The sequence below is a fragment of the Glycine soja genome, chromosome 5, assembly GCF_004193775.1.
Source record: "Glycine soja cultivar W05 chromosome 5, ASM419377v2, whole genome shotgun sequence".
NCBI lineage: Eukaryota > Viridiplantae > Streptophyta > Magnoliopsida > Fabales > Fabaceae > Glycine > Glycine soja.
The window spans coordinates 27,964,199-27,990,952 of NC_041006.1; the positions used below are offsets into that span (position 1 = coordinate 27,964,199).

Sequence of the window (26,754 nt, forward strand, 5' to 3'; positions counted from 1 at the left end):
GAATGAAGTCGCTTAGAGGAAAAGAGATCGCGTTGGTGAAAGTGCAGTGGGGACCCGACGAGGGTGATTCAACCTGGGAGTTAGAGGATAGGGTGAGAGAATTGTACCCAAGTTTGTTTCTAGAGTAGTTAATTTCGGGGATGAAATTCCTTAAAGAGTGGGAGTATTGTAACATCCTAGGATTTCTACTTGGAATTTTGTAAGTGTTAAATTTAAATAATTATATATATATATATATTATTCAGTGTGTATATATGTATATATGTATATCTATATTCTTGGTAGAAGTATGTACAATGGGGGAGAAATACGCGGGTTAGACTAATTAGCGAAGAGTAATCCATAACTGGACAGTTATAGATTAATTCTCAATTAATTAGTCTAAAAATTATCATTTTGCGTGAAACTTAAAATTTAACAAAATCAACCTCTGAACCATGCTCAGGGTCTCATTTTGAGCATTTTGATATATCTATTACCTACTTTCGAAAACGGGCCCCGACGGGTGCAGAGAAACGCGAGGAACTAGAACCAGAGAGGCGGCACGCAAACCGAGACAGGATTTCAGCATCCAAAAAGGTTCAATTTTTTTTCTTCCTTATGGCTGAGTATGATGTCTAATCAAATCAAAGGTGGGCCCTTTGGCTCCACTTAAAATGGGACATGTGTCATTGCTTTTAGAAAAAGAAAAGAAAATCAATTTTTTTTTATAAAAAGCCCTACTCTTCTCTCTCTTCCTTCAGCAAATTTCAAAAGCTTCTTCCTCTCTTTCCACGTTGCTTTTCTTCTTTCTTCTTCTCCACCATTGTTGTCCATTGAAGCTCCAAAATTCCTCCTCATTTCTATGTTTTTTGAGCTGAAATGTTTACTGAATTTCCATTTGTGTGTAATAATTTTAGGCAATTTTCCCTTAGGATAGTGAGTGTTTTGTTGGGAACCTTAAATGAGGTCATCCAAACACTCTTAGGATCCGCCTAGTTTGCATTTCTTGCACTTTAATTTCTTGCTTACTTTCATAGCTTATTTCCTTTACCTTCATTGTCAAACTGCCTAGATAGCTTGCCTTTTACCAATTAGTTTTTACCTTATCTTTCATACCTCTTTTAGTGTTTATTTTGGCTAGTTTCAACCATAGTTTCTTTTACCTTTTGTTTTCAAACCCCCAACAAGAAAGAACCATAACTTAGGAATCAACATGAGCCTTCATTCTTCATCTAGTGTTAATGGTGAGGGTTCTACTCCTAAGGACCCCTTGTATAAGATATTAGATGAGTTGAGATCCCTTAAGTTGTGGAAAGAAAAACAAGAGAGAAAAGAAAAAGGTAAAAAAAGAGTGGAAGAAATAAGTCAAGATGAAAGAGAGAAAATAAGAGAGGAAAAAAGAAGAAAAATAATGAAAGAAATGAAAAGAGAAAACCATGCCTCCTATAGTAGTCATGACTCTTGCAAGAGTTTAAGTGAAGAACTTAGCGACTATTATAGAGGGCGCCATAGTTCACATACTAAACATCACTCCCAAAGAAGAGAAAAGGATAGAAGGCCTCAAGACGTTAGCATTAGCCTTCCATATTTCCATGGAAAAGATAATGTTGAGGCCTACTTAGATTGGGAAATGAAGGTTGAACAACTCTTTGCTTGTCATCATATTAGCGAAGAGAGAAAAGTTCCATTGGCTACCCTTAGCTTTCAAGGGTATGCCCTCTATTGGTGGACTTCCCTTGTTAGGAAACGAAGGATTCATGGGGATCCTCTAGTAGAGTATTGGAATGATCTTAAGAGTGCCCTTAGGAAGAGGCACATTCCCTCCTACTATGAAAAGGAGCTTATGAACAAGCTCCAAAGGCTTAGACAAGGGAGTATGAGTGTTGAAGAATATAGACAACAAATGGAACTACTTTTTTTAAGAGTTGGACTAAGGGAGGAGGAAAGAATAAGCATAGCTAGGTTCCTTAGTGGGCTTAATATGGAAGTGAGGGACAAGGTTGAACTCCTTCCATATAGGGACCTAGATGAGCTAGTCCAACTTTGTATAAGAGTGGAGCAACAACTTAAAAGAAAGTCTTCTTCAAAATCTTATGGCTCTCACTCTTATCCAAGGAAGGTGATGTGCCATCATTTTCTTCTATTTTCTAAACCCTTTTTGCACCATTTTAATTATTGATTGGTCTTAATTGTCAATTAATTAGGCAATTTTATTATTTGGGCTCATTTAGCTAATTTGATGTTTTTAATCTAATTTCAGGAATTAATGAAACATTGGGCTTAATCCGGATTTTGGTTGTGGACTTGAAGAGGGCAAATAAAGCAGCGCTTATCTTAGTTAATTTCTAATTAGGAAATTTCGCAATTTTATTTTATGTTGTTCAGTGTTTATTTCGTTTTGGGGTCAGAGTATTGTAATAGGACCCAGTGACTTTGAGTGACTCTTTTTAAATAGCTGCCTTGGGATTCGTGTAGGGCATTCTATTCTGTTATGCTATTCATTATTCAGAGCTTTGTTTTAGGGTTTTCGTTTTTTTCTGTTTTGATGCTTCTGAGTTCGTAATGCAATTTTACGTTATCTGCTTCTAATTACAATTTCGTTCTTGCTTCTTCTTCTACTCTCATTTACGTTTCTGTTCCATTTCACATTTCTGTTCGTTTACGTTTCTGTTCATTTACGTTTCCGTTCATTTACGTTTCTGCTTCATGTTTCAATTGTGTTTTCTTTTTGAATCCATGGAAGGCTAGATTTTCTGGTGTTGTTTCCTTTTGAGGACGAAGCCCAACTCTCTTTGAGGTTTCGCTTGTAATGTGGTTTCCTGGCAGTTCTCCCTTCACCAGTATCCCAAATTCGTGAATATTAATCAGTGCACGCTTCGTGTTCGATTAATTGCCTCTGAGCCTAACTTGCGTTCATGCTTAATGGACGAAGGGCTAACTAGTGTATGTGGTGCCTAATCACATATTGAAAACCCTAAGTTGATTTTCGCTTAGTAAATTGAAATAGGGTTGGATTAAGTGGTTGACTGTTAGGAACGAATTCTCCATAACCCAGGATAAGAGAATGGCTTCTGAATCAGAGGAAACAACCCGTTTTTAATATTAGTAGTTTCGTATTCCAGTTTACTTGTTCTGCTCTTTAATCACAAAACAAACAAACCCCCCCCCCCCCATCGTTACTGTTACTGCAAGTATATTATGAACATTTGGCTTGTCTCTGCTCGTTGGGAAACGACCTACGATCACTTCCTAGTTACTGCATTTTCATGTTTATTTGATTCGGGTACGGCCTCGATCAAATTTGGCGCCGTTGCCGGGGAGCAGTGTCCAAAGGTTCATAATAGATAGCTAGTGTTGTGTGTTTAATCCTTTCGTGTTTTATGTTTAATTGTTAGTATTGTGTTAGTATGTGTGTTAGTGTTGTTTAGTGTCCTGGTATTTTGTTTAATGTGTGTTCTGTTTCAGTTTTCCCATTAAGTGTTTCCCCTGTTTCAGCCTTGTGTGTTTTGCTATGAAGATTGTGCTTGAAAACAGAGTAGTAGTAGAAATCAGCTTGCGGCAAAAACAGAGTAGTAGTAGAAATCAATTAGAAACGGATTTTAGCGACCACCCATGCTGAATTATTTGAGATTTTTTGTTTTAGTAGCTAGGGTTGTTATTTTTGGCTGAATTTTTTTGTGGTAACTTCTTTTAATCCATATTTTGTGGGAAAAATAGCTAGAGCCTTTAGTTTGGTCAGATTTGAAAGTTCCAAAAAACTAGCAAATTTTGTGTTTGTCAAAACTTCAAACGACCATAACTTTTGCTCCGGTTATCAGAATCGCAATTATTATATATGCATTTGGGGTAGAAAAAAATTTCCTACGCCATGGCTGCTGGCCATAAGCCGGCTGAGGTCTCCATCGTCCAAAAAAAGCGATTCTGTCAAAAGTTTTTTATTTTTCAAGTTTTATTCACTTATTTTTCTTAACTTACCATTTTTAGCTTTCATAGTTAGACTTTGAATTTTTGTCTGAAATTTTTTGTGCTATCTTCTCATCATTTTATAAGGTTGCTCACAAAATTTCAAGTCATTTGGATATCATTTGAGGGTAGCTTTAGTTCAAACCTACACCTTTATTTACACGACAAGGCAACTAGTTGTGTGCATGCTGAATGTAGTGTATGACTAGAGGCAATCCATCTGACTTACAACCCTTTGATCCTGAGATAGATAGGACATTTCATAGATTAGTTAGGCATCATTTTATACCTTTTGATCATTCTGAGCATTCCATTACTGGTGAATCTGTGCATTCTGTTATTGGTGATTTTGAACATCCTGATCTTGAGCATTATAATTTTGAGCATTCTGATTTTGCACATTCTGAGAACATGGCACAACCTCCACCCCGTGAGAGGATTCTAAGGGAAATGGATGCACCTGATTTCACCTACGAAAGCTTGTGCATCCAATACCCTGATGAGGATGTCCCATATGTTCTTAAAACTGGATTGATTCATTTGCTTCCAAAGTTTCATGGCCTTGCAGGTGAAGACCCGCACAAACATTTGAAAGAATTTCACATTGTCTGCTCCACCATGAAACCCCCAGATGTCCAAGAGGATCACATATTTCTAAAGGCTTTTCCTCATTCATTAGAGGGAGTGGCAAAGGACTGGCTGTATTACCTTGCTCCAAGGTCCATCACGAGTTGGGATGACCTTAAGAGAGTATTCTTAGAAAAAATTTTCCCTGCTTCCAGGACCACAGCCATCAGGAAGGATATCTCAGGTATTAGACAACTAAGTGGAGAGAGCCTGTATGAGTACTGGGAGAGATTTAAGAAACTATGTGCCAGTTGCCCCCACCATCAGATTTCAGAACAGCTTCTTCTCCAATATTTTTATGAAGGACTCAGTAATATGGAGAGAAGTATGATAGATGCTGCCAGTGGTGGAGCCCTTGGAGACATGACTCCTGCTGAAGCCAGAAATTTAATTGAGAAGATGGCTTCCAACTCCCAGCAGTTTAGCGCCAGAAATGATGCCATAGTCATTAGAGGAGTGCATGAGGTAGCTACAAACCCATCTGCATCATCTGAAACTAAGAAGCTTGAAGGCAAACTGGATGCATTGGTTAACTTGGTAACCCAGCTGGCCTTGAATCAGAAATCTGTACCTGTTGCAAGGGTTTGTGGTTTGTGCTCCTCTGCTGACCACCATACAGACCTTTGCCCTTCCATGCAGCAACCTGGAGCAATTGAGCAGCCTGAAGCTTATGCTGCAAATATTTACAATAGACCTCCTCAACCTCAGCAGCAAAATCAACCACAGCAGAACAATTATGACCTTTCCAACAACAGATACAACCCTGAATGGAGGAATCACCCTAACCTCAGATGGTCCAGCCCTCAGCAACAACAACAACAGCCTACTCCTTCCTTCCAAAATGCTGCTGGCCCAAGCAGACCATACATTCCTCCACCAATCCAACAACAACAACAACCCCAGAAACAGCCAACAGTTGAGGCCCCTCCACAACCTTCCCTCGAAGAACTTGTGAGGCAAATGACTATGCAGAACATGCAGTTTCAGCAAGAGACTAGAGCCTCCATTCAGAGCTTAACCAATCAGATGGGACAATTAGCTACCCAATTGAATCAACAACAGTCCCAGAATTCTGACAAGCTGCCTTCTCAAGCTGTCCAAAATCCCAAAAATGTCAGTGCCATTTCATTGAGGTCGGGAAAGCAGTGTCAAGGACCTCAACCCGTAGCACCTTCCTCATCTGCAAATGAACCTGCCAAACTTCACTCTATTCCAGAAAAAGGTGATGACAAAAATTTACCTAACAATTTCTGTGCAGGTGAATCTTCTTCCACAGGTAATTCTGATTTGCAGAAGCAGCACATTCCCCCTCTTCCATTCCCTCCAAGAGCAGTTTCCAACAAAAAAATGGAAGAGGCAGAGAAAGAGATCTTGGAAACGTTTAGAAAAGTAGAGGTAAACATACCTCTGTTGGATGCAATAAAGCAAATTCCAAGATATGCCAAATTCTTGAAGGAGCTGTGCACTAATAAGCGGAAGCTTAAAGGAAGTGAACGAATTAGCATGGGCAGAAATGTCTCCGCATTGATTGGTAAATCTGTTCCTCAAATTCCTGAAAAATGCAAAGATCCAGGTACATTTAGCATACCTTGTATCATAGGGAATAATAAGTTTGACAATGCCATGCTAGATTTAGGAGCTTCTGTTAGTGTTATGCCTCTGTCTATTTTTAATTCTCTATCTCTAGGCCCCTTGCAGTCAACTGATGTGGTAATTCATTTAGCTAATAGAAGTGTTGCCTACCCTGTTGGTTTCATAGAAGATGTCTTAGTTAGAGTTGGTGAACTGATTTTCCCTGTTGATTTTTATATTTTGAATATGGAAGATGGATTTTCTCAAGGATCAGTTCCCATCATTCTAGGAAGACCCTTTATGAAAACTGCTAGAACTAAGATAGATGTTTGTGCAGGCACACTGTCTATGGAATTTGGTGACATAACTGTTCATTTTAATATTCTGGATGCTATGAAATACCCATATGAAGATCTTTCTGTATTTCGTGCTGAAATAATTGACCATGTTGTTGATGAATACATGACTGATCTTTATTCTAATCTGCATGCCTCTCACTCTTCATGCATTGAGTCTGAAATTGTAGTTGATCATATGTCTGAATTTGATGCTGAGAGTGAATCTGAGAGTGATATTGATTGCATGCCTGGTGGTTGTGTTTTACCTCTTGAGATTGATTTTATAGAGTCAGATAGGACTAACCATGTTTCAGGAATTACACATACCTCTGACTTTCTTTATGAGGTAAAGGCTGAGAAACCATCTCCTTCTACCATTGTCCAGCCGACCACACCAGAATTGAAGCCTCTGCCATCAAGTTTAAAATACGCTTACTTGGATGATAGCAAGAGTTTTCCAGTGATTATATCTGCCTCCCTTGCTGATGAGCAAGAGGAGAAGTTGTTGTCAGTTCTCAAGAAGCATAAGAAGGCTATAGGCTGGACCCTGGCGGACATTCCTGGTATTAGCCCATCCACATGTATGCATCGAATAAATTTAGAGGATGGAGCTAAACCAGTAAGACAACCACAGAGAAGACTCAACCCGGTGATTCTTGATGTAGTAAAGAAGGAGATAACCAAGCTTTTGCAAGCTGGAATCATTTATCCTATCTCCGATAGCCAATGGGTGAGTCCCGTCCAGGTAGTCCCGAAGAAGACTGGCCTCACAGTGATCAGAAATGAGAAGGAGGAGTTGATTCCTACTCGGGTGCAGAACAGTTGGAGAGTCTGCATTGACTATAGGAGGCTGAACCAGGTTACCAAAAAGGACCATTTTCCCCTGCCATTCATTGACCAGATGCTTGAACGCCTGGCAGGTAAATCCCACTACTGTTTCCTTGATGATTTTTCTGGTTATATGCAAATTACTATTGCTCCTGAGGATCAGGAAAAGACCACATTCACCTGCCCCTTCGGCACTTTTGCTTATAGGAGGATGCCTTTCGGCCTGTGCAATGCCCCTGGTACCTTCTAGCGGTGCATGATTAGTATTTTCAGTGATTTTTTAGAAAATTGCATAGAGGTGTTTATGGATGATTTCACTGTATATGGATCCTCTTTTGATGGTTGTTTGAATAGTTTGGAAAAAGTTTTGAATAGATGCATTGAAACTAACCTTGTTCTAAATTTTGAAAAATGTCATTTTATGGTTGAGCAAGGTATAGTTTTAGGCCACATTATTTCCAATAAGGGTATTGAAGTAGATCCTGCAAAAATTTCTGTTATTTCACAATTGCCTTACCCCTCTTGTGTGCGAGAGGTGCGATCTTTTCTTGGTCATGCAGGATTCTACAGGCGCTTTATAAGGGATTTTAGCAAAGTAGCCCTTCCACTGTCCAACTTGTTGCAAAAGGAGGTGGAGTTTGACTTTAATGACAGATGCAAAGAGGCTTTTGATTGCCTCAAAAGAGCGTTGACTACCACCCCCATCATCCAGGCACCCGATTGGACAACCCCTTTTGAGCTTATGTGTGATGCATCAAATTATGCATTGGGGGCTGTCCTTGCTCAGAAAATTGATAAATTGCCCAGGGTGATATATTATGCTTCTAGGACTTTAGATGTTGCCCAAGCAAATTATACTACTACTGAGAAAGAGCTTCTAGCCATAGTTTTTGCTCTTGAAAAATTTCGATCTTATTTCCTTGGTACTCGCATTATTGTTTATACTGACCATGCAGCTCTAAAGTACTTGTTGAAGAAGGCTGATTCTAAGCCTAGGTTGATCCGATGGATGCTCTGGCTCCAAGAGTTTGACTTGGAGATCCGTGATAGGAGCGGAGCACAAAATCTAGTTGCTGATCATTTGAGTCGGATCGAACGTGTCTCTGATGCAGATTCACCTATTCGGGATGATTTCCCGGATGATCATTTGTATATATTGTATAGTATTTCTGACTCTCTTTCTACTCCCTGGTTTGCTAACATTGTCAATTATTTAGTTGCCTCTGTTTTTCCTCCCTTAGCATCTAAGGCCCAAAAAGATAAGATTAAAAGTGATCCTAAGCATTTTATTTGGGATGACCTCTACTTGTGGAAATTGTGCAGTGATCAGGTCATTAGACGGTGCATTCCAGATCATGAGACTGACTCAGTCCTGCAGTTCTGTCATTCTTCCGCACCGGGAGGTCATCTTGGTGTTCAAAGGACAGCTCGCAAAGTGCTTGATTGTGGTTTTTATTGGCCCACCATCTTTAAAGATGCGTGGAAGATCTGCAGCACTTGTGAGCAGTGTCAGAGAGCAGGAAATACACTTACATGGCGACAACAAATGCCTCAGCAACCTATGCTATTCTGTGAGGTGTTTGACGTCTGAGGTATAGATTTCATGGGTCCTTTTCCTGTCTCTTTTGGTTATGTTTACATTCTCCTTGCAGTTGATTATGTTTCAAAATGGGTGGAAGCCAAGCCCACTAGAACTAATGATGCTAAAGTTGTCGCAGACTTTGTCAGGTCTAATTTGTTTTGCAGGTTTGGAGTACCTAAAGCAATTGTTAGTGATCAAGGAACCCATTTTTGCAACAGGACAAGGCATGCCTTGCTTAAAAAGTACGGGGTGGTACACAGGGTATCCACACCATACCACCCCCAAACTAATGGACAGGCAGAAATTTCTAACAGGGAAATCAAGAGAATTCTAGAGAAGATTGTGCAACCAAGCAGGAAAGATTGGAGTACCAGGCTTGATGATGCTCTCTGGGCACATCGGACTGCCTACAAAGCACCCATAGGAATGTCTCCTTATCGGGTTGTCTTTGGAAAGGCATGTCATCTTCCAGTGGAAATTGAGCACAAAGCATACTAGGCAGTGAAGACTTGCAACTTCTCTATGGATCAAGCTGGCGAGGAAAGGAAGTTGCAACTGAGTGAGTTAGATGAAATCCGCCTAGAAGCCTACGAGAATGCCAAGTTCTACAAAGAAAAGACCAAGAAGTTCCATGATAGCATGATAGTTAAAAAAGACTTCGTGGTTGGGCAAAAAGTGTTATTGTATAATTCTAGGCTTGGACTCATGAGTGGTAAGTTGAGGTCTAAGTGGATTGGTCCTTTTGTTGTTACTAATGTTTTTCCTTATGGTACAGTTGAGATCAAAAGCGACTCCACAAACAAGAGCTTCAAGGTCAACGGACATCGACTTAAGCCATTCCTCACGAACCCTTCTTTAGTGGACGTAGTGGTGGAAGAGACTTCCTTACTCCACCCTACTCTTCCTCCACCATGACTTAGGGAGTTTTTCTTTTCCTATCTCCTTCTTTGCTTTTATTACACTTGTCCGATTCTCTTTGATGATTTAATTGTTTTTAATCTTTTAATTGTGCTACATTGAGGACAATGTGTTGTTTAAGTATGGGGGGGGGGGGGGGAGTGTTCTTTGGTTTTGCTAGTTTTGTTGGTTTTGTTAATTTGTTAGTTGTGTTAATTTGTTAATGTTGTTAGTTTCGTCGGATTTTTAGTTTAATATTTTGGGTCAATTTTGTGTGCACGTACGACTTTGCATGTTTTTCTTTGAATTATAGGATATGTTCAAGAAATGGGTAATTGTTTTGAAAATAAAAGTTCTTGACATTTTGTGACTTGAAATCCTTGATTCTTCTCTACATGTCATGATAGTTTTGAAAACTCAATTTGAAAGTGATGATTTTACCTTTGTGAGAATTTGAGCCATCCATCATTATAATCATTTGGTGTGTTTTGCTCCATTGATTGCTTGCACAATAGCCTTGGCTTGATTCTTGTTGATGCGTCCTAATTCACATACATATTTGGAAATGATTAAGGCAATTTTGTTCTTATAAGCTTCTAGCCAAATGGACTTACCTTGAATTAATTCCTTTGATAGCCCTTTTGAGCCTTGTGTCCCTTTCCTTGTTTTGAAGCTCACTACAAGCCTTAAGTGAAAAACCATGATATTACCATATCCTTAAGGAATTTTGGAGCTTTGGAATTGTTTTGGGAATAAGTGTGGGGGGTTTTTGTTTCATTGGACAACTTGTTTTGTTGGCTATGCTTCATGATGTATTTTGGGCCATACTTGATGTACATTGTATATTGGTTAAATGTTGGGCATGCTGAATGAAATGTTGTTTCTCAAAGGCTAAAGAGTAAAAAAAAAAAAATTCGAAAAAAGAAAAAGAAAAGCAATAAAGTTGAGTGAATAAGATCTTAAATGGCACAAGAATGATGAAACTCTTGGTTCTACTCTTCATGTTTAATTTTTATCTTTACTTCTTTTTATTTTTTTCTTAATATGCACTTATTCCCCTTTGCTCCTCTATTCCTTTGGGATTTAGCCACTTATTCCATATTTCTCCATACCTTGTCCTTGGCCCCATTACAACCTTAAAAGACCTTTTGATCCTCATGTGCTCGTGTTTATGGGTTGATTGTCAATTTTAGAATCTTGCCAAGTTTATGTGGTGTTTGCTTTCATGGGTGCTTTGAGGGTAAATAGTAGCCTAGACACTTGAGAGATAGAGTGTATATCTTGTGAGGCTTTATCACTTTTCATTCTTGAGCTGATTAACTATTTTGCCATGATTGGGTTGCTTGGATGATTTTCATGAATGTCTTGACTTTTTGGATCTCCTTATGTTACCCATTCCTTTCATTCCCTGATGTTCATTGAGAAATATGTGAATGTTTTTGTTTGTCTCCCTCTGATATCCTTGGATTTTGTTCTTTGTTTCATTTTGCCCAGGAGTGCAAAAGGCTAAGTATGGGGGGTTTTGATGTGCCATCATTTTCTTCTATTTTCTAAACCCTTTTTGCACCATTTTAATTATTTATTGGTCTTAATTGTCAATTAATTAGGCAGTTTTATTATTTGGGCTCATTTAGCTAATTTGATGTTTTTAATCTAATTTCAGGAATTAATGAAACATTGGGCTTAATCCGGATTTTGGTTGTGGACTTGAAGAGGGCAAATAAAGCAGCGCTTATCTTAGTTAATTTCTAATTAGGAAATTTCGCAATTTTATTTTATGTTGTTCAATGTTTATTTCGTTTTGGGGTCAGAGTATTGTAATAGGACCCAGTGACTTTGAGTGACTCTTTTTAAATAGGTGCCTTGGGATTCGTGTAGGGCATTCTATTCTGTTATGCTATTCATTATTCAGAGCTTTGTTTTAGGGTTTTCGTTTTTTTCTGTTTTGATGCTTCTGAGTTCGTAATGCAATTTTACGTTTTCTGCTTCTAATTACAATTTCATTCTTGCTTCTTCTTCTACTCTCATTTACGTTTCTGTTCCATTTTACATTTCTGTTCGTTTACGTTTCTGTTCATTTACGTTTCCGTTCATTTACGTTTCTGCTTCATGTTTCAATTGCGTTTTCTGTTTGAATCCATGGAAGGCTAGATTTTCTGGTGTTGTTTCCTTTTGAGGACGAAGCCCAACTCTCTTTGAGGTTTCGCTTGTAATGTGGTTTCCTGGCAGTTCTCCCTTCACCAGTATCCCAAATTCGTGAATATTAATCAGTGCACGCTTCGTGTTCGATTAATTGCCTCTGAGCCTAACTTGCGTTCATGCTTAATGGACGAAGGGCTAACTAGTGTATGTGGTGCCTAATCACGTATTGAAAACCCTAAGTTGATTTTCGCTTAGTAAATTGAAATAGGGTTGGATTAAGTGGTTGACTGTTAGGGACGAATTCTCCATAACCCAGGATAAGAGAATGGCTTCTGAATCAGAGGAAACAACCCGTTTTTAATATTAGTAGTTTCGTATTCCAGTTTACTTGTTCTGCTCTTTAATCACAAAACAAACAAACCCCCCCCCCCCCCATCGTTACTATTACTGCAAGTATATTATGAACATTTGGCTTGTCACTGCTCGTTGGGAAACGACCTAGGATCACTTCCTAGTTACTGCATTTTCATGTTTATTTCATTCGGGTACGGCCTCGATCAGAAGGACCAAGCCCATGGAATTTTGGGGGCTGCACCTTCAAAACCCAAGGAAGATAAGGGTAAGACCATAGAGAAATACACCCCCAAAACTAGTTTCCAAGAAAAGACTAGCAACATTAAATGCTTCAAATGTCTTGGGAGAGGTCACATTGCCTCTCAATGCCCCACAAAGAAAACCATGATCATGAGGAATCAAGACATTTATAGTAGTCAAGAGAAGACTACTTCTTTCCCTTCCTCTAGTGGAAGTGAAGATGAAGGAAGGGGTGAAGAGTCTAGTGAGGAAGTCTACCTCCATGAAGAAGGTGACCTCTTAATGGTTAGAAGGATCCTTGGAGGTCAATCTTGTGATCTATCTCAATCCCAAAGAGAGAACATATTTCATACAAGATGCAAAATTTTAGATAAAACTTATTCTCTCATTGTGGATAGTGGATCTTGTTGCAATTGTTGTAGCACAAGATTAGTTTCCAAGTTGAACCTCACTATCATTCCCCACCCAAAACCTTATAAACTTTAATGGCTCAATGAGCAAGGGGAAATGATAGTTAACCAATAAGTGAAGGTACCTTTCTCCATTGAGACATATAAGGATTAAGTTAATTGTGATATAGTTCCCATTGAGGCAGGACATATTCTTTTAGGAAGGCCGTGGCAATTTGATAGGAAGATCATTTACAATGGCCTAACTAATGAGATTACCCTTACCCACCTTGGCTCTAAATTTGTGTTGCATCCTCAAACACCTTCACAGGTGACCAAAGATCAACTAAATATGAAAGATAAGAGGGTTGAGGAAGAAAAACTAGAAAAACAAAAGAAAAAGAAGGATAGTAAGGCCTTGTCTTCAAAGGCCAAGGGGAAGGAAAAATAGGAAAAGGATTCCTCCAAGAAGATTGTTAAGAAGGAAAATCATTTTTCAACATAAGGTGATATTAAAAGAGCACTCCTTCTTAAACAATCTTTCTACCTTCTCTTATCAAGGGAAACATCCCTTAGCACTGCCACAATTCCTACATTTGAGACCTTACCCCCAAAGGTCCAAGAACTCTTACATGAATTTGGTGATATATTTCCCAAAGAGATACCCCCCTGGGCTACCTTTTTTAAGGGGAATAGAACACCAAATAGATTTAGTCCCAGGAGCAAGCCTTCCTAATAGGCCAGCCTATAGGACTAACCCTCAGGAGACTAAGGAGATAGAGTCTCAGGTTAAAGAATTGTTGGAGAAGGGCTGGGTCCAAGAAAGCCTAAGCCAATTTGTTGTGCCAGTGTTGTTGGTGCCCAAAAAGGATGGTACATGGAGAATGTGCACAGATTGCAGGGTCAACAACAACATCACTGTAAAGTATAGGCACCCTATTCCTAGACTTGATGATTTGCTTGATGAGTTGCATAGTGCCAATATTTTTTCAAAAATTGATCTTAAAAGTGGTTATCACCAAATCAAGATGAAAAAGGGTGATGAGTGGAAAACCGCTTTCAAGACCAAGTTTGGTTTGTATGAATGGCTAGTGATGCCTTTTGGGCTCACTAATGCACCAAGCACCTTTATGAGGCTTATGCATCATTTCTTAAGGGATTTCATAGGTAGATTTGTAGTTGTTTATTTTGATGATATTTTAGTGTACAGTAGGAGCCTAGATGATCACTTAGGACATCTCAGGCAAGTTCTTTCAGTCCTTAGGAAAAACACCCTCTATGCAAATATAGAGAAGTGTACTTTTTGTGTAGATAATATAGTTTTCTTAGGGTTTGTAGTTGGTAGAAATGGGGTCCAAGTGAAACTTGAGAAAATCAAGGCCATCCAAGAATGGCTCACCCCAAAAAGTGTGGGAGATATTAGCAGCTTCCATGGGTTTGCAAGCTTCTATAGAAGGTTCGTTCCTAATTTCTCTATAATTGCATCACCTCTCAATGAGCTGGTGAAGAAGAATGTGACATTTACCTGGGGTGAAAAACAAGAGCAAACCTTTGCTTGGCTCAAAGAAAAGCTTACTAAGGCACCTGTTCTAACTCTTCCTGACTTTTCTAAAACTTTTGAACTAGAATGTGATGCCTCTGGAGTTGGAGTTGGAGCTGTATTGTTACAAGGTGGGCACCCTATTGCTTTTTTTAGTGAAAAACTTCATAGTGCCACCCTCAACTACCCTACCTATGATAAAGAGCTTTATGCCTTAATAAGAGCCCTCCAAACTTAGGAACATTACCTTGTTTCCAAGGAATTTGTCATTCATAGTGATCATCAATCACTTAAGTACATTAGAGGGCAAAGCAAGTTAAACAAAAGGCATGCAAAATGGGTAGAGTACCTAGAGCAATTTCCATATGTTATCAAATACAAAAAGGGAAAAACAAATGTGATAGTTAATGCCCTCTCTAGGAGACACACATTGTTTTGCTCCATAGGAGCTCAAATTTTAGGATTTGATAATATTAGAGACTTGTATGCTTTAGATGAACATTTCTCTCCCATTTATGAGAGTTGTGGGAAAAAGGCCCAAGATGGATTCTATTTGGCTGAGGGGTATCTGTTCAAAGAGGGAAAGCTTTGCATACCCCAAGGATCCATTAGGAAATTACTTGTGAAAGAGAGCCATGAGGGTGGGCTCATGGGCCACTTTGGGATAGACAAGACCCTTGTCTTACTCAAAGAAAAGTTTTATTGGCCCCATATGAAGAAAGATGTCCATAAGCATTGCACTAGGTGTGTGGCTTGTTTACAAGCCAAGTCTAGGGTGATGCCTCATGGGCTATACACACCCTTACCCTCTGCACCTTAGGTAGACATTAGTATGGACTTTGTCCTTGGGCTTCCTAGAACCCAAAGAGGTGTAGACTCTATCTTTGTGGTGGTGGATAGGTTTAGTAAGATGACACACTTTATACCATGCCACAAGGTGGATGATGCTTCCCACATCTCAAAACTCTTTTTCAGGGAAGTTGTGAGACTTCAAGGTTTGCCTAGGACCATTGTGTCAGATAAAGATGCTAAGTTCCTTAGCCACTTCTGGAAAACCTTATGGGCTAAGCTAGGAACTAAACTTCTTTTCTCTATCACTTGTCATCCACAAACTGATGGGCAAACAGAGGTAGTAAATAGGTCTTTATCCACCCTTTTAAGGGCTCTTCTGAAAGGCAACCATAAGTCTTGGGATGAGTATCTTCCTTATGTAGAATTTGCCTACAACAGGGGGGTTCATAGAACCACCAAGCAGTCCCCATATGAGGTTGTAGGGGTTTAATCCCCTAACACCGTTAGACCTCATTCCCCTCCCACTGGACACTTCTTTTATACATAAAAAAGGGGAATCTAGGTCAGAGTTTGTAAAGAAATTGCATGAGAGGGTTAAGAGCCAAATAGAGAACCAAACAAAGGTGTATTCAACTAAAGGCAATAGAGGAAGAAAAGAGCTAGTTCTTAATGAGGGTGACTAGGTTTGGCTCCATCTTAGGAAGGATAGATTCCCTACTAAAAGGAAATCCAAGCTTAGCCCTAGAGGGGATGGACCTTTTCAGGTTTTGGAGAGGATCAATAACAATGCCTTTAGGTTGGACCTCCCAGAAGAGTATGGAGTCAGCACCACTTTTAACATTTATGATTTAATTCCTTTTGCAGGTGGAGCTGATATTGAGGAGGAGGAACTAACAGATTTGAGGTCAAATCCTCTTCAAGGGGGGGGGGGATGATGCAAACCTTCCTAGGAAGGGACCAGTCACTAGAGCCATGAGCAAGAGGTTCCAAGAGGATTGGGCTAGAGCTGCTGAAGAAGGCCCTAGGGTTCTCATGAACCTCAGGGTAGATTTCTGAGCTCATGGGCCAAGGTTGGATCTAATTATCTTTGTACATATTAGACTAGGATTCATTATATTTGGTCCTTGTATTTAGGGCTCCATAATATAGGTAGGGTACCTTAGAAATATAGGATTTTTCAGCCCTTGTATTTTAGGGCACCTAGACTAGTTTTTGTATTAGGGGTAATTTTGTAATTTCACAAGCACTAAGTGAATATTTGATGTGTGTATTGGGAAATCAATTTAATTGAATTGGTAGAAGCTCAATCCAATTAAATTTTAGAGGGGGGGTGAGCATTTGCTTACTACACCCCATTGCCACATCATATAGTCACACTTTGTGCATGTCATTCATGCTTTACATGCCTCATGACACTTAAACACACTTAGTGGAGAATCTTGGAATTGATCTTGGATTAGTGGGCTAAACCATAACTAAAATTCACTAATCATAATTAGTGAAATTTTGGCTCCAAAGTTTGGCTCCACAAATTGAAATTCAAATTTCCTTCCAATTTTGTGTGACACTTAGGCTATAAATAGAGGTCATGTGTGCATTTTTCAACTTTGATCATTTGAAAATTAAACTTCGGATTTCAAAGCTCTTTTAGAGCATAAAATTTCGTGCTCTTCTCTTCCTCTTCTTTCATTCATCTCCTTCTTCCTCCAAGCTCTTATCCATGGCCTCCTATGGTGATGAGCTTCTTCTAGACTCATCTTCTCCTTGAAGTGGCGTTTCCTCTCTCTCTTTCTTCTCCATTTCGCTGCTATTCATCTTTCAAGAAGCAAAGGAATTCATTGATGAAGAAGATCCTAGACCTACAAGCTCCAATGGAGCTTACATGAATTACAATAGGCCATTATCGCGCTCTCTATCAACTACAACCATCACGCTCTCCATCGACCGTCATGCTCTGTGAAAACAATTGCCTAGACGAGGTCTAGATCGACGCCACCATAAGAGGAAGATAGCTAAAAATTGATCCCTTGAGAGTGTTGAACCAGACTTTGCAATAATCCACATGCGTAGCCTTTCCTAATATTATAGAATCCTAAAACTAAAAACAAGACAATTGAAGCAACCAATAACAAAAATCCAAAATCAAATTTGCAAGTAATTGAGCTTAACCTAAAAGACACAAATGCCACAAGAATGTTTCTTTTTATCGATAAATATTAATTATTACTTTGTTAGTTTTTGTTAGCAAAAGAAATTGAGCCTCGAATGTTGCATAGTTGGATTCAAGTGACGAAGAAGATATGCATAATAATGTTTCGAGGTAGAAATCTACACAATAGTTTGGTTTTATTATTAATTTAGTTCGTGTTTCACCTGAACAAAAGAAAGTAAATCAACTTCGATTAATAGCTTTTGTTGCGTGCTAGGTAAATTTGGTTTTGAGGCCATTGTTCTGTGTTTGAAATTCTTAAATAGCAATTTCTGGCAATTTTTTAGCTGTGAGAATACCTTTAATGCAAATCAAATAGATACCCAAGTAATTTTTGGTTGTTTTTAACCACCAAAAATTGAAATGCATTAAATAATTAAAAAATTACATGTGATAATCTTAGAGTCCGCCATATCATCATTAAACGACACATTCTACTGACAAAGACTAGAAATTATGACAGCATAAAAGATTAAAGACTTTAACCAGTCGGTCCATATTTTGTTTAGAGACTAAAATTTAATCAACTCTAGAAATTATAATATAAGTTATAAAATATTATATATATATATATATATATATATATATATATATATATATATATATATATATATAACAATAATAAAAAATAAAATTTTAAATGTGTATTACTATAACAATGTTAAGAGAGAAGAGTGAGGATTTTAACAAAAAAAAAAAAGGGAAGATAATGTAGGACTTGCATCTTTCGTGAGCCGGTTGTGCGAAGAATATTTGTTAATGATTTTTTTTAGCGATAGTTATTGAAATTTAACGAAAAATTTAAGTGTCAGTTACTCGAATAGGTCAAAAGAAAGAAATATGTGCTTTAAAATACGAAGGGAATGCAGTTTAGTATTTGCACATCATCTCAAGATAGAATAATGTAATTCACTCTTAAAAATATTGGCTTTCTTATTCCTTCAATTTACAAATCTATAATTTTGTTATAATTATTTTTTCTTGCGTAAAGTTAAATATACTAATGCTACATTTGTTTTATTTGCTTGATAATATTTATCCTTATATTATAAATTAGAATACAAAATTTATATTTTTTAAATATTTTTCTCACTCTCTCAATTAGACATTTTTAATATTTTTTTCTCACTCTCTCAATTAAACATTCTTAATATATTTTTTTTTTCTTATTTTCTTTAGATGTACAGTTTACATACTATCCTCACAAGTCACAACTAACAAAAAAAAATTCTCTTTTAATCATATCAACTATCATTCTTTTATCATTATATTATATATTTGATATTCTTTTCTTCTTACCATTTTTAGAGTCAATTATGAAAATAATTTATTTTTTTAATTTATGAAAATAGTTTATGCCTTATGATGTCTTTTTAGCTCATTTCAATAAGTTATCCAGTAACTTATAAATCATCTATTATGTTGGATAAACTTGACCCATAAACTGATTGAAAACTTATAAGTTATAAATTAGGAATTAAAAATTAAATAAAACTTATAAATTAGCTAAGTTAATTAAAAATATTTGATAAAAATAACAAATAAGTTAATTAATAAATATCAAATAATGACATATTTAATATTTGAGTTTTATTTTGAATAACTTATCATATTACAAAGTAGGATAATAAAATTTTGTATTTTAAAAGAATGATAAAATTAAAATTTTCATGTTATATGAAAATAGTTTAATCTTATGTTCTCTCTAATTATATTAACAACTTATACTTATTCCAACAAATACTTATTCATCCGGGCCATATTTTACTAAACCTGTAAATCAACATTTGCGTGAAAAAAATGAAATAAAATTAAATTAAAATTAACTTATACATTTAAAAACTATTTCGTTTAACTTCTTCAAACCTTTAGTTGTAATTTCGTGTTTATAATACTGTCATCACTATAAATTCACATAAGAAAATCATGAAAAATGTATTTAACTCTTATTTAGTTATAAGAAGATGTAGAAAAAATTCAAATTTAAACAAGATAATTTTTTTATTTTTAAAATGAACGTTTTTATTTCATCTTTAATAAAATAAAAGAATTAATTATTATCTATATTAGTTATTTATTTTTCATCCAAATAAAAAATTTGAAAAAAAAAATATTACAAATAAGGACGAGGAACATGATTCAACCTTGGCGATGATGCATCACGTGATGTGAGAGAGGGAGCCCTGAAACGAAATTATTCAGCATCCGTACGTCATGATCGTCCGGTATTAGACCGTTTCGTTTTCCACTAAAACCAAGACAACGATGAATCGACAACACATCTCCAGATTCAACGGTTTTAGACTTGATAAAATCGCAACGCCACAAGGGGCACTTTGGTAATTCACCACTGGACCCAAGTTTGTGTTGCCGCTTCAAGGGGAGCAAATGCCACGTGTGTCTACTTTGCGCGCGACGTCTGGTCACGTGACGAGGCCACTCAATCACGTGATTGCTGGAGTGCTGATATGAATGGAAAGGATTGTTTAGACATTTAATGATGCCTTTTCTAGTTAAAAATATTATACAAAATAAAACACTAATTAAAAATTAGAATAAAATTATTTATTGAATTGAAAGTAAACGCGTTAAATATATTTTACGAGATTTAAAAGTACTAATGTTATCATTTTAAATTATTAAAATTGATTAATCAAAGATATATATATATATATATATATATATATATATATATATATATATATATATATATATATATATATATATATATATATATATATATATATATATATATATATATTGAATATGATTTATATCCACAGACAAAAATCATCGGATGCCTAACCAACTAATGTGAAATTTTTCTAGTTTTATTATTAGTTTAATTCAATTTTAAATATCCAGTTACGTTGAATATTTAGAAAAAAATATTTTATAATTTATAATAGCTTATTCAATTACAGTAGGAATATTTTTTTTTTAAAAAAATTCTGCAGTATGAAATAAACAATAGATCAATGTCTTTAAATTTGATAATTTAAGCAATTTATTAATTCTATTATAATCTAATCAGGTTTAATTGGTAATAATCTAATTATATATTTTGCAGTAAAAAATTCTATATTTTAAAATCACATAATAAATTAGTGTGGTTATAAAAATTAAATAACGTGAAATTTTAAATTAATATGAAATTATATTACATATTTTATAGGATAAAAATTTCATAGTAAAATTAAAATAATATTACATTAGTTTTGATTTTTTTAAAAATAAAAGAATAAAATTTTTAAAAATAGAAAATAAAAGAATTTTTTAATACAAAATTACTTTTAAACTGATTTTTTACAGCTACTCTTATTTAATTCTTACTAATTTAAACCGCTTTTTAACTTATTTAACTGATTTTTAATCGAATTTGTTAGTATTTTATTAATTTTCTGAATTATCCAGACAAAAATTCAGTGACTTAACTGATTTTTTTATGTCACCTCCATCTTTTCTCCTAAGCAGTTAGTTTTATTTTTATTTATATATATATATATATATATATATATATATATATATATATATATATAGATAATCCTAAGTAGTTAGTTTAGCACCTGTTAATATCCATTTTGTTTTTGTTGTTGAAAAGGCGTGAATCACACGGTCCTCTTAATAATTACATTACAGCTGTCTCGGCCCAACGGTTTCGATAGTGCAAAAGTACAATTCTCCGTATCCCTTTTCATGTTTTGGGAAAAATGCTACGCCATCGAAAATTTTCTTTTCGAAACCCCGTCTCATAAAAGCACTTCTATCGTTACGGTTTCCCTTCACTCAATACAGAAAATGCCAATTCAAAATGATGCTTACTGTAATTATACACATCACTTTCATTTTGCTGTCCGCTACTGTAAATATCTATCCACATATTTTATAAAAATATATATTTCAACGATGCATCCCCGTAGAAAAGATTATAAGATTATTTATTTAATATGATAGTTAGGTAAAAGTTTTTGTTTTTGTTTTCACAATTTAAAATGGCAACATGACGACACATATAGTATTTTAAGTAAAATTCGCTTGAGCTTGTAATATAACTATTTCTTCATTCAAAAACATTTGTTGTATTTTGGCGACAAGAAACACATTTTCTCATATTCTACTAATCCTAGTTTGTGAACCTCCAAGCGACAGACATGTTGTTAATCATGCTTTATAAATAAATCCTACGATTATTGCGTACATTACACATTGACGCAACACTCTGATATATGCTAATTACTTTGCCAAATTTGAAGAATTGATTTATAAATAGTTATGTCAGAATGTCTACATCGTATCTGGAATTATAATGATATTATAATAACATCACGGTTGTTCATGTTATCATGTGTGGATATGACTATCCGGATTTCGAATTAAGAAGAAGTTAAGAATAATAATATAGTATAGTGGAGATCAATCTATCAAGTATATAAATTAACAGACCTGAACTTAATTAGAATTTTTAAATTTAAATTTTAAATATGTGAATATATTAAAGTAATTAAAAGAAAAATTTTACAATCAATAATAATTTTATTTGAAACATAATTTCTTATAACAAATAATTATATATGATAAAAAAGTAAAGTATAATAAAGATGAAAAATATTATAATACATGGAGACAGGAGCAATAGGTAAGAGGTACAAGTAAAAGTAACAGAAAGGGGTTGGATACGGATCTGTTGATCATATCTTTGGCATTTGAATGGTGAGTAACATACCCCCATCCTACCCGACAACTTTCTCTCTCGCCCTTTCCCTATACCTTACTTTAATTATACATCCCCTAATCCAATTAACTAATTATCATTTAATACTACTACTAGTACTTTATTATTGGTGTATTGTAACTGACACATGACACATAAACAGTGAATAATTCGCGTTTTAAATGTAATGTAATGTAAGCATAAGGAGGATTATATTGGTAAGGAAGATGAGAAGAAGTGACCGACAGGTGTGTGTGGAGGGAAGGCGATGGAGGCAGGTAAAGAATACAGGCTGGACTGACAGGAAAGCAGTAATGATTCGCGCTCAAATTCGGCGATCGAGCTTGTCGTTTTGTGCCACCACGGCATGTTTGGGGCCCTTTTCACCCTATTTTTTTCCCTTAGAAAAGGACCAAACTTGAAGGGAAACAAAATATCCCACACGAAATGCTATACAGCCTGGAATAGTCCTCAGTCAAACTCAAGCAAGCAAGGAACCTCAGCTATCATCACCCAACCGTTATCATCGTTATCTCTCTCTCTCTCTCTTTTTTTTTTCCTACTTTCCGTTTTTCGTTCTATCTTTTCCCCTCTAAAATATTAATATTTTAACCTCAGATTTCTGGTTCTCGGCGTTTTCTTTGTCCACATTAGTTAACTTCCACAACTGTTCTATTCACGTCCACATCGGCACATCCCCTCGCTCGTCACCAAACACCTCAATTTCACGTTTTCTTTCCTCTCTATAAGCCAAAACAAATTCTTAAAATTTTAGTGTTGTGTGATCCAATTTAAAGTTTTGATTTGATTATTTGAATAATAAAAATTTACATTAAATGTTAAGATATTTACTGAAACAAAACTTTAATATTAATTAAAAACACTTAAAATTACATCTAAAATCTGTCTATCTTTAAATAAAAAAATAAATTGGATGCAATTCATTAGATATTTTTATATTATTTTACTATCAGAATTAGAATTTCATTCTAATTAGTTACAAAATTTACTGTATCTCTTACCTATAGCCAACTCGTCCAGAAAAAGAAAAGAAAAAAACATAGTCAAAAGTGAATTTCAAAATTGGAGGCTACTATAATTAAGTGGAGCGTTGCGTGTGCAGAGGACGCGCTGTTTTGCATGAAGAGGCATTCAACAGAGTAATTAAAAAAATACTATAAAAAAAGAAGACTATTCCATGAACAGACAATATTTTCCAATTTTAACGTATTAACTGTTACATTATTTATTTATTTTTACGGATATTGATGATCTACGGCCTACAAAACCCCTAACATATTTATATCTATTTTGTAAAGGATAAATGAGAGGAGGAAGTAGAGATGACTTGTGTAAAGGGAGCAACCTAAGAAGCGACGCGTGTCCAATTACAGCTGTATCCCAACTCCAGAGGCAACCGCTTCCCAGATACAACCGGTACCATCATCACTCCAACCGACGCTGAAACCTGCAAAAGCGAAACCACGTTAACCGGTTCCCTTACCCCCTATCCCTGGCAGATATAAGGAAACGCAAGCACGCTCGAACGACCCAATGCTCCACCACAAAATAACTCACCAACAACCGCAAACACAAACACAGACCCTTCCCTTCCTTCCTCCCTCCCTCATTCCCTTCTTCAATTTCATCAACACAACCATCAATTTCATCAACCATCGCATAATAATAGTATTATCATGATAGCCGTGGCCCGAAAGGACATGGACCGGATCAAGGGCCCGTGGAGCCCGGAGGAGGACGAGGCCCTTCAGAAGCTTGTGGAGCGGCACGGGCCCAGAAACTGGTCGCTCATCAGCAGGTCCATTCCGGGCCGGTCTGGGAAGTCATGCAGGCTTCGGTGGTGCAACCAGCTGTCGCCCCAGGTCGAGCACCGGGCCTTCACACCGGAAGAGGACGAGACCATTATTCGGGCCCATGCCCGGTTTGGTAACAAGTGGGCCACCATTGCGCGCCTCCTCTCGGGCCGCACCGATAACGCCATCAAGAATCACTGGAACTCAACCCTAAAACGCAAGTGCGCGTCCTTCATGATGGCGGGTGATGAAGCCGTCGCCGTGAGTCCGAGGCCGCTCAAGCGATCCTTCAGCGCCGGCGCGGCGGTGCCTCCTCCCGGAAGCCCCTCCGGATCCGATTTCAGCGAGTCCAGCGCTCCCGGCGTGGTCTCGGTCTCTCCTTCGCACGTGTTTCGCCCCGTGCCGGTTCGGCCGATTGTTGAAACGGCGTCGTCGCAAGACGATGCCGACGATGCCGGACCCGCGACTTCGCTGTCGCTGTCTCTTCCCGGTGTGGAGTCGGCGGAAATTTCAAATCGCGCAACTACGGTGCCGGTGATGCCGGTGAATACCGTTGCGGCTCCGGCACCGGTTCCGGCGGAGGTTGGATTGGGAGCGTTGAATTTGAGTGGAGAGTTTATGGCGGTGATGCATGAGATGATAAGGAAGGAGGTGAGGAGTTACATGGAGCAGCAGAAGAATGGGATGATGTGTTTTCAGGGTATGGAAATGATGGAAGGGTTTAGGAACGTGTCGGTGAAGCGAATTGGGATTAGCAGGGTGGATTCGTAATTATTATGACCTATTTAGTGTTTTCACAAAATGAGGTTTATTAAGAACTTCGATCAAGGGAGGGAAGAGAGAAAAAAAAAAAAGAAGGAAGCTGTTTTCCTTTTTAATTTTTATTTTTAGGGAATAATAATATTGGATAGTGTACAGTGGGAACGAGACGAGAGAAGACAAGAGTAGTAGCATGGAATGGAATGATGGAAAGTGAAATTTCATGGCAAATTTGAAATTTCTTTGGCTTGTGTTCTGAACCTCTTTGGATTATCCTGTGCTTCAGGGTCTATTTAGTTTGGAAAAGACATAAAAATGAGGGGTTAGATGGAGAAAAAGGAAAGGGTAGGATTTAAAAAATTGAATGAAATATCCTCAAATTTTCAATATTGAGTTCATTTTACTTTCATATCTGCAGAAGCATGATGTAAATATTTGTTTTCGTTCAAATCCAAAATTAGCAAATAGTGTTTTAGTGCAGCAACAGAAAGGAAAACCGGTGCTTCGTTTGAAAGTAGTTTTTGTCTGTTATCCTTTTATGGATCTGAAAGCAGTTAGTTAATCAGTTTACTGCATAATCTTGCACCGGATTTTTTGCAACCTAAAAATTGGGGTTAAGCTCTCCTGGAGTGTTTTAGCCTTTTAGGAATCAGTTGAGACCGTTTATCCAGATATTTTGAATATTTGAACCTCCCTTCGACACACGTGGTGAATAAAACTTATAAATTAAAATTATATTATTTGAAAAGGTTAAAATTAGTTATATAGATTTTTACTATGAAATTTTAAAATTTATTTGAATTTTTATTAAATACTCTTATGTCTAAAATAGATTAATTAAATAATTAGATGTTATTTTAATTAAATATTATTTGAAATTAAAAATTTTCAATATTTGGCGTCATATTATGATTATAAATTTTATTAAATTTTTAATCTTTTTTGCTATTTTTCTCATTTTAGTTTAAATCATAAATGATTTTTTACTATATTATTATAATTTTTATAAAAAATGTTTTGAAGATTGAGATAAAAAAAAAAGATTTAAATGTCTTTTATTTTAAAATAATAAATTTAAAGGTAAAAATGCAAGTGCGTTAAAATGTTGAGAAAAAACAACTATGCACGGATGAGAAATTCTAGCAATAGTATCTGAAACACTCTTAATATACTTTTGATTAAAATTTGATAAAAATTATTGGTTTTGGTAGATCATCTTATCATTTAATAATTATCTCTCCTGATCTAGATAAAACTTTATTAAAATTGATAATTTTATTTTTAAAATAGCCAATTACAAGTAGAGTGAGAGTGTCGTTAGCATGTTTCATGTCCGAATAATTAGTCGTTTAATCACAAACAATAAGATACTTGCTAACTTTTTAAAAAATACATTAGAAGTTAATAATAAAAATTTGTTATTGATGATAATATAAAATCATTTTAGATTGTAAAATATAAATACAATATTATTAAACTTAAATCTTTTAACGATATACTATATGATTTTAATGTAAATAATATGAACGACAAAAAATTTATTTTCATTAAATATTTTTTAATTTATGTGTATTATATTTAAACAACTGAAGAATAAGACGGGGTGAGATGGGGGTAATAATACTTTTTTATCAAACACGAGTTCTGAGATAAAAATACACTGAATTTATTTTTGAAAATTTTAACCAATTAAATAAAATATTGTACTTTTATTCATCCAGTCTCGAATTTGTGCATCAAGTTAATTTCAACGGTTAAATTTTTTGTTGTAACTCTTGTTGCATTGGCAAACTAAAATTAAAATAGGCTTGATTCGTGAACGTCTGAACGCCCAGATATACTTGTTAAGAAGCATAACTCCGACGGTAATTAAGAAAAAAAAAAACATTTAAACGACCTTCATGAAAGGAGGGAACTTGTTGGTGCTGGTGACATTAAATTGTCAAGCCAGAATGTTCTGGAATACATGGTTTGGACAATAACGTGGGCTTGCGTTCTTCCCCAAAAACTAAAGG

The 26,754-nt window shown here is 36.2% G+C and overlaps 1 protein-coding gene and 1 non-coding gene across 2 annotated transcripts; one reads left to right on the forward strand and one right to left on the reverse strand.

Annotated features, from left to right (window-relative positions):
- Nucleotides 1-4,734: 4,734 nt before the first annotated feature.
- LOC114413920 lies at nt 4,735-4,841 on the reverse strand. The gene has a single exon (XR_003667060.1). It is a non-coding gene; the product is annotated as a small nucleolar RNA R71 (small nucleolar RNA).
- An 18,706-nt stretch (nt 4,842-23,547) lies between these two features.
- On the forward strand, nt 23,548-25,223 carry LOC114412431 (transcription factor MYB44-like). Its single transcript, XM_028376333.1, has one exon. The coding sequence runs from the start codon at nt 23,864-23,866 to the stop codon at nt 24,749-24,751; it is 888 nt and encodes a 295-aa protein (XP_028232134.1). The 5' UTR covers nt 23,548-23,863; the 3' UTR covers nt 24,752-25,223.
- Nucleotides 25,224-26,754: the final 1,531 nt, after the last annotated feature.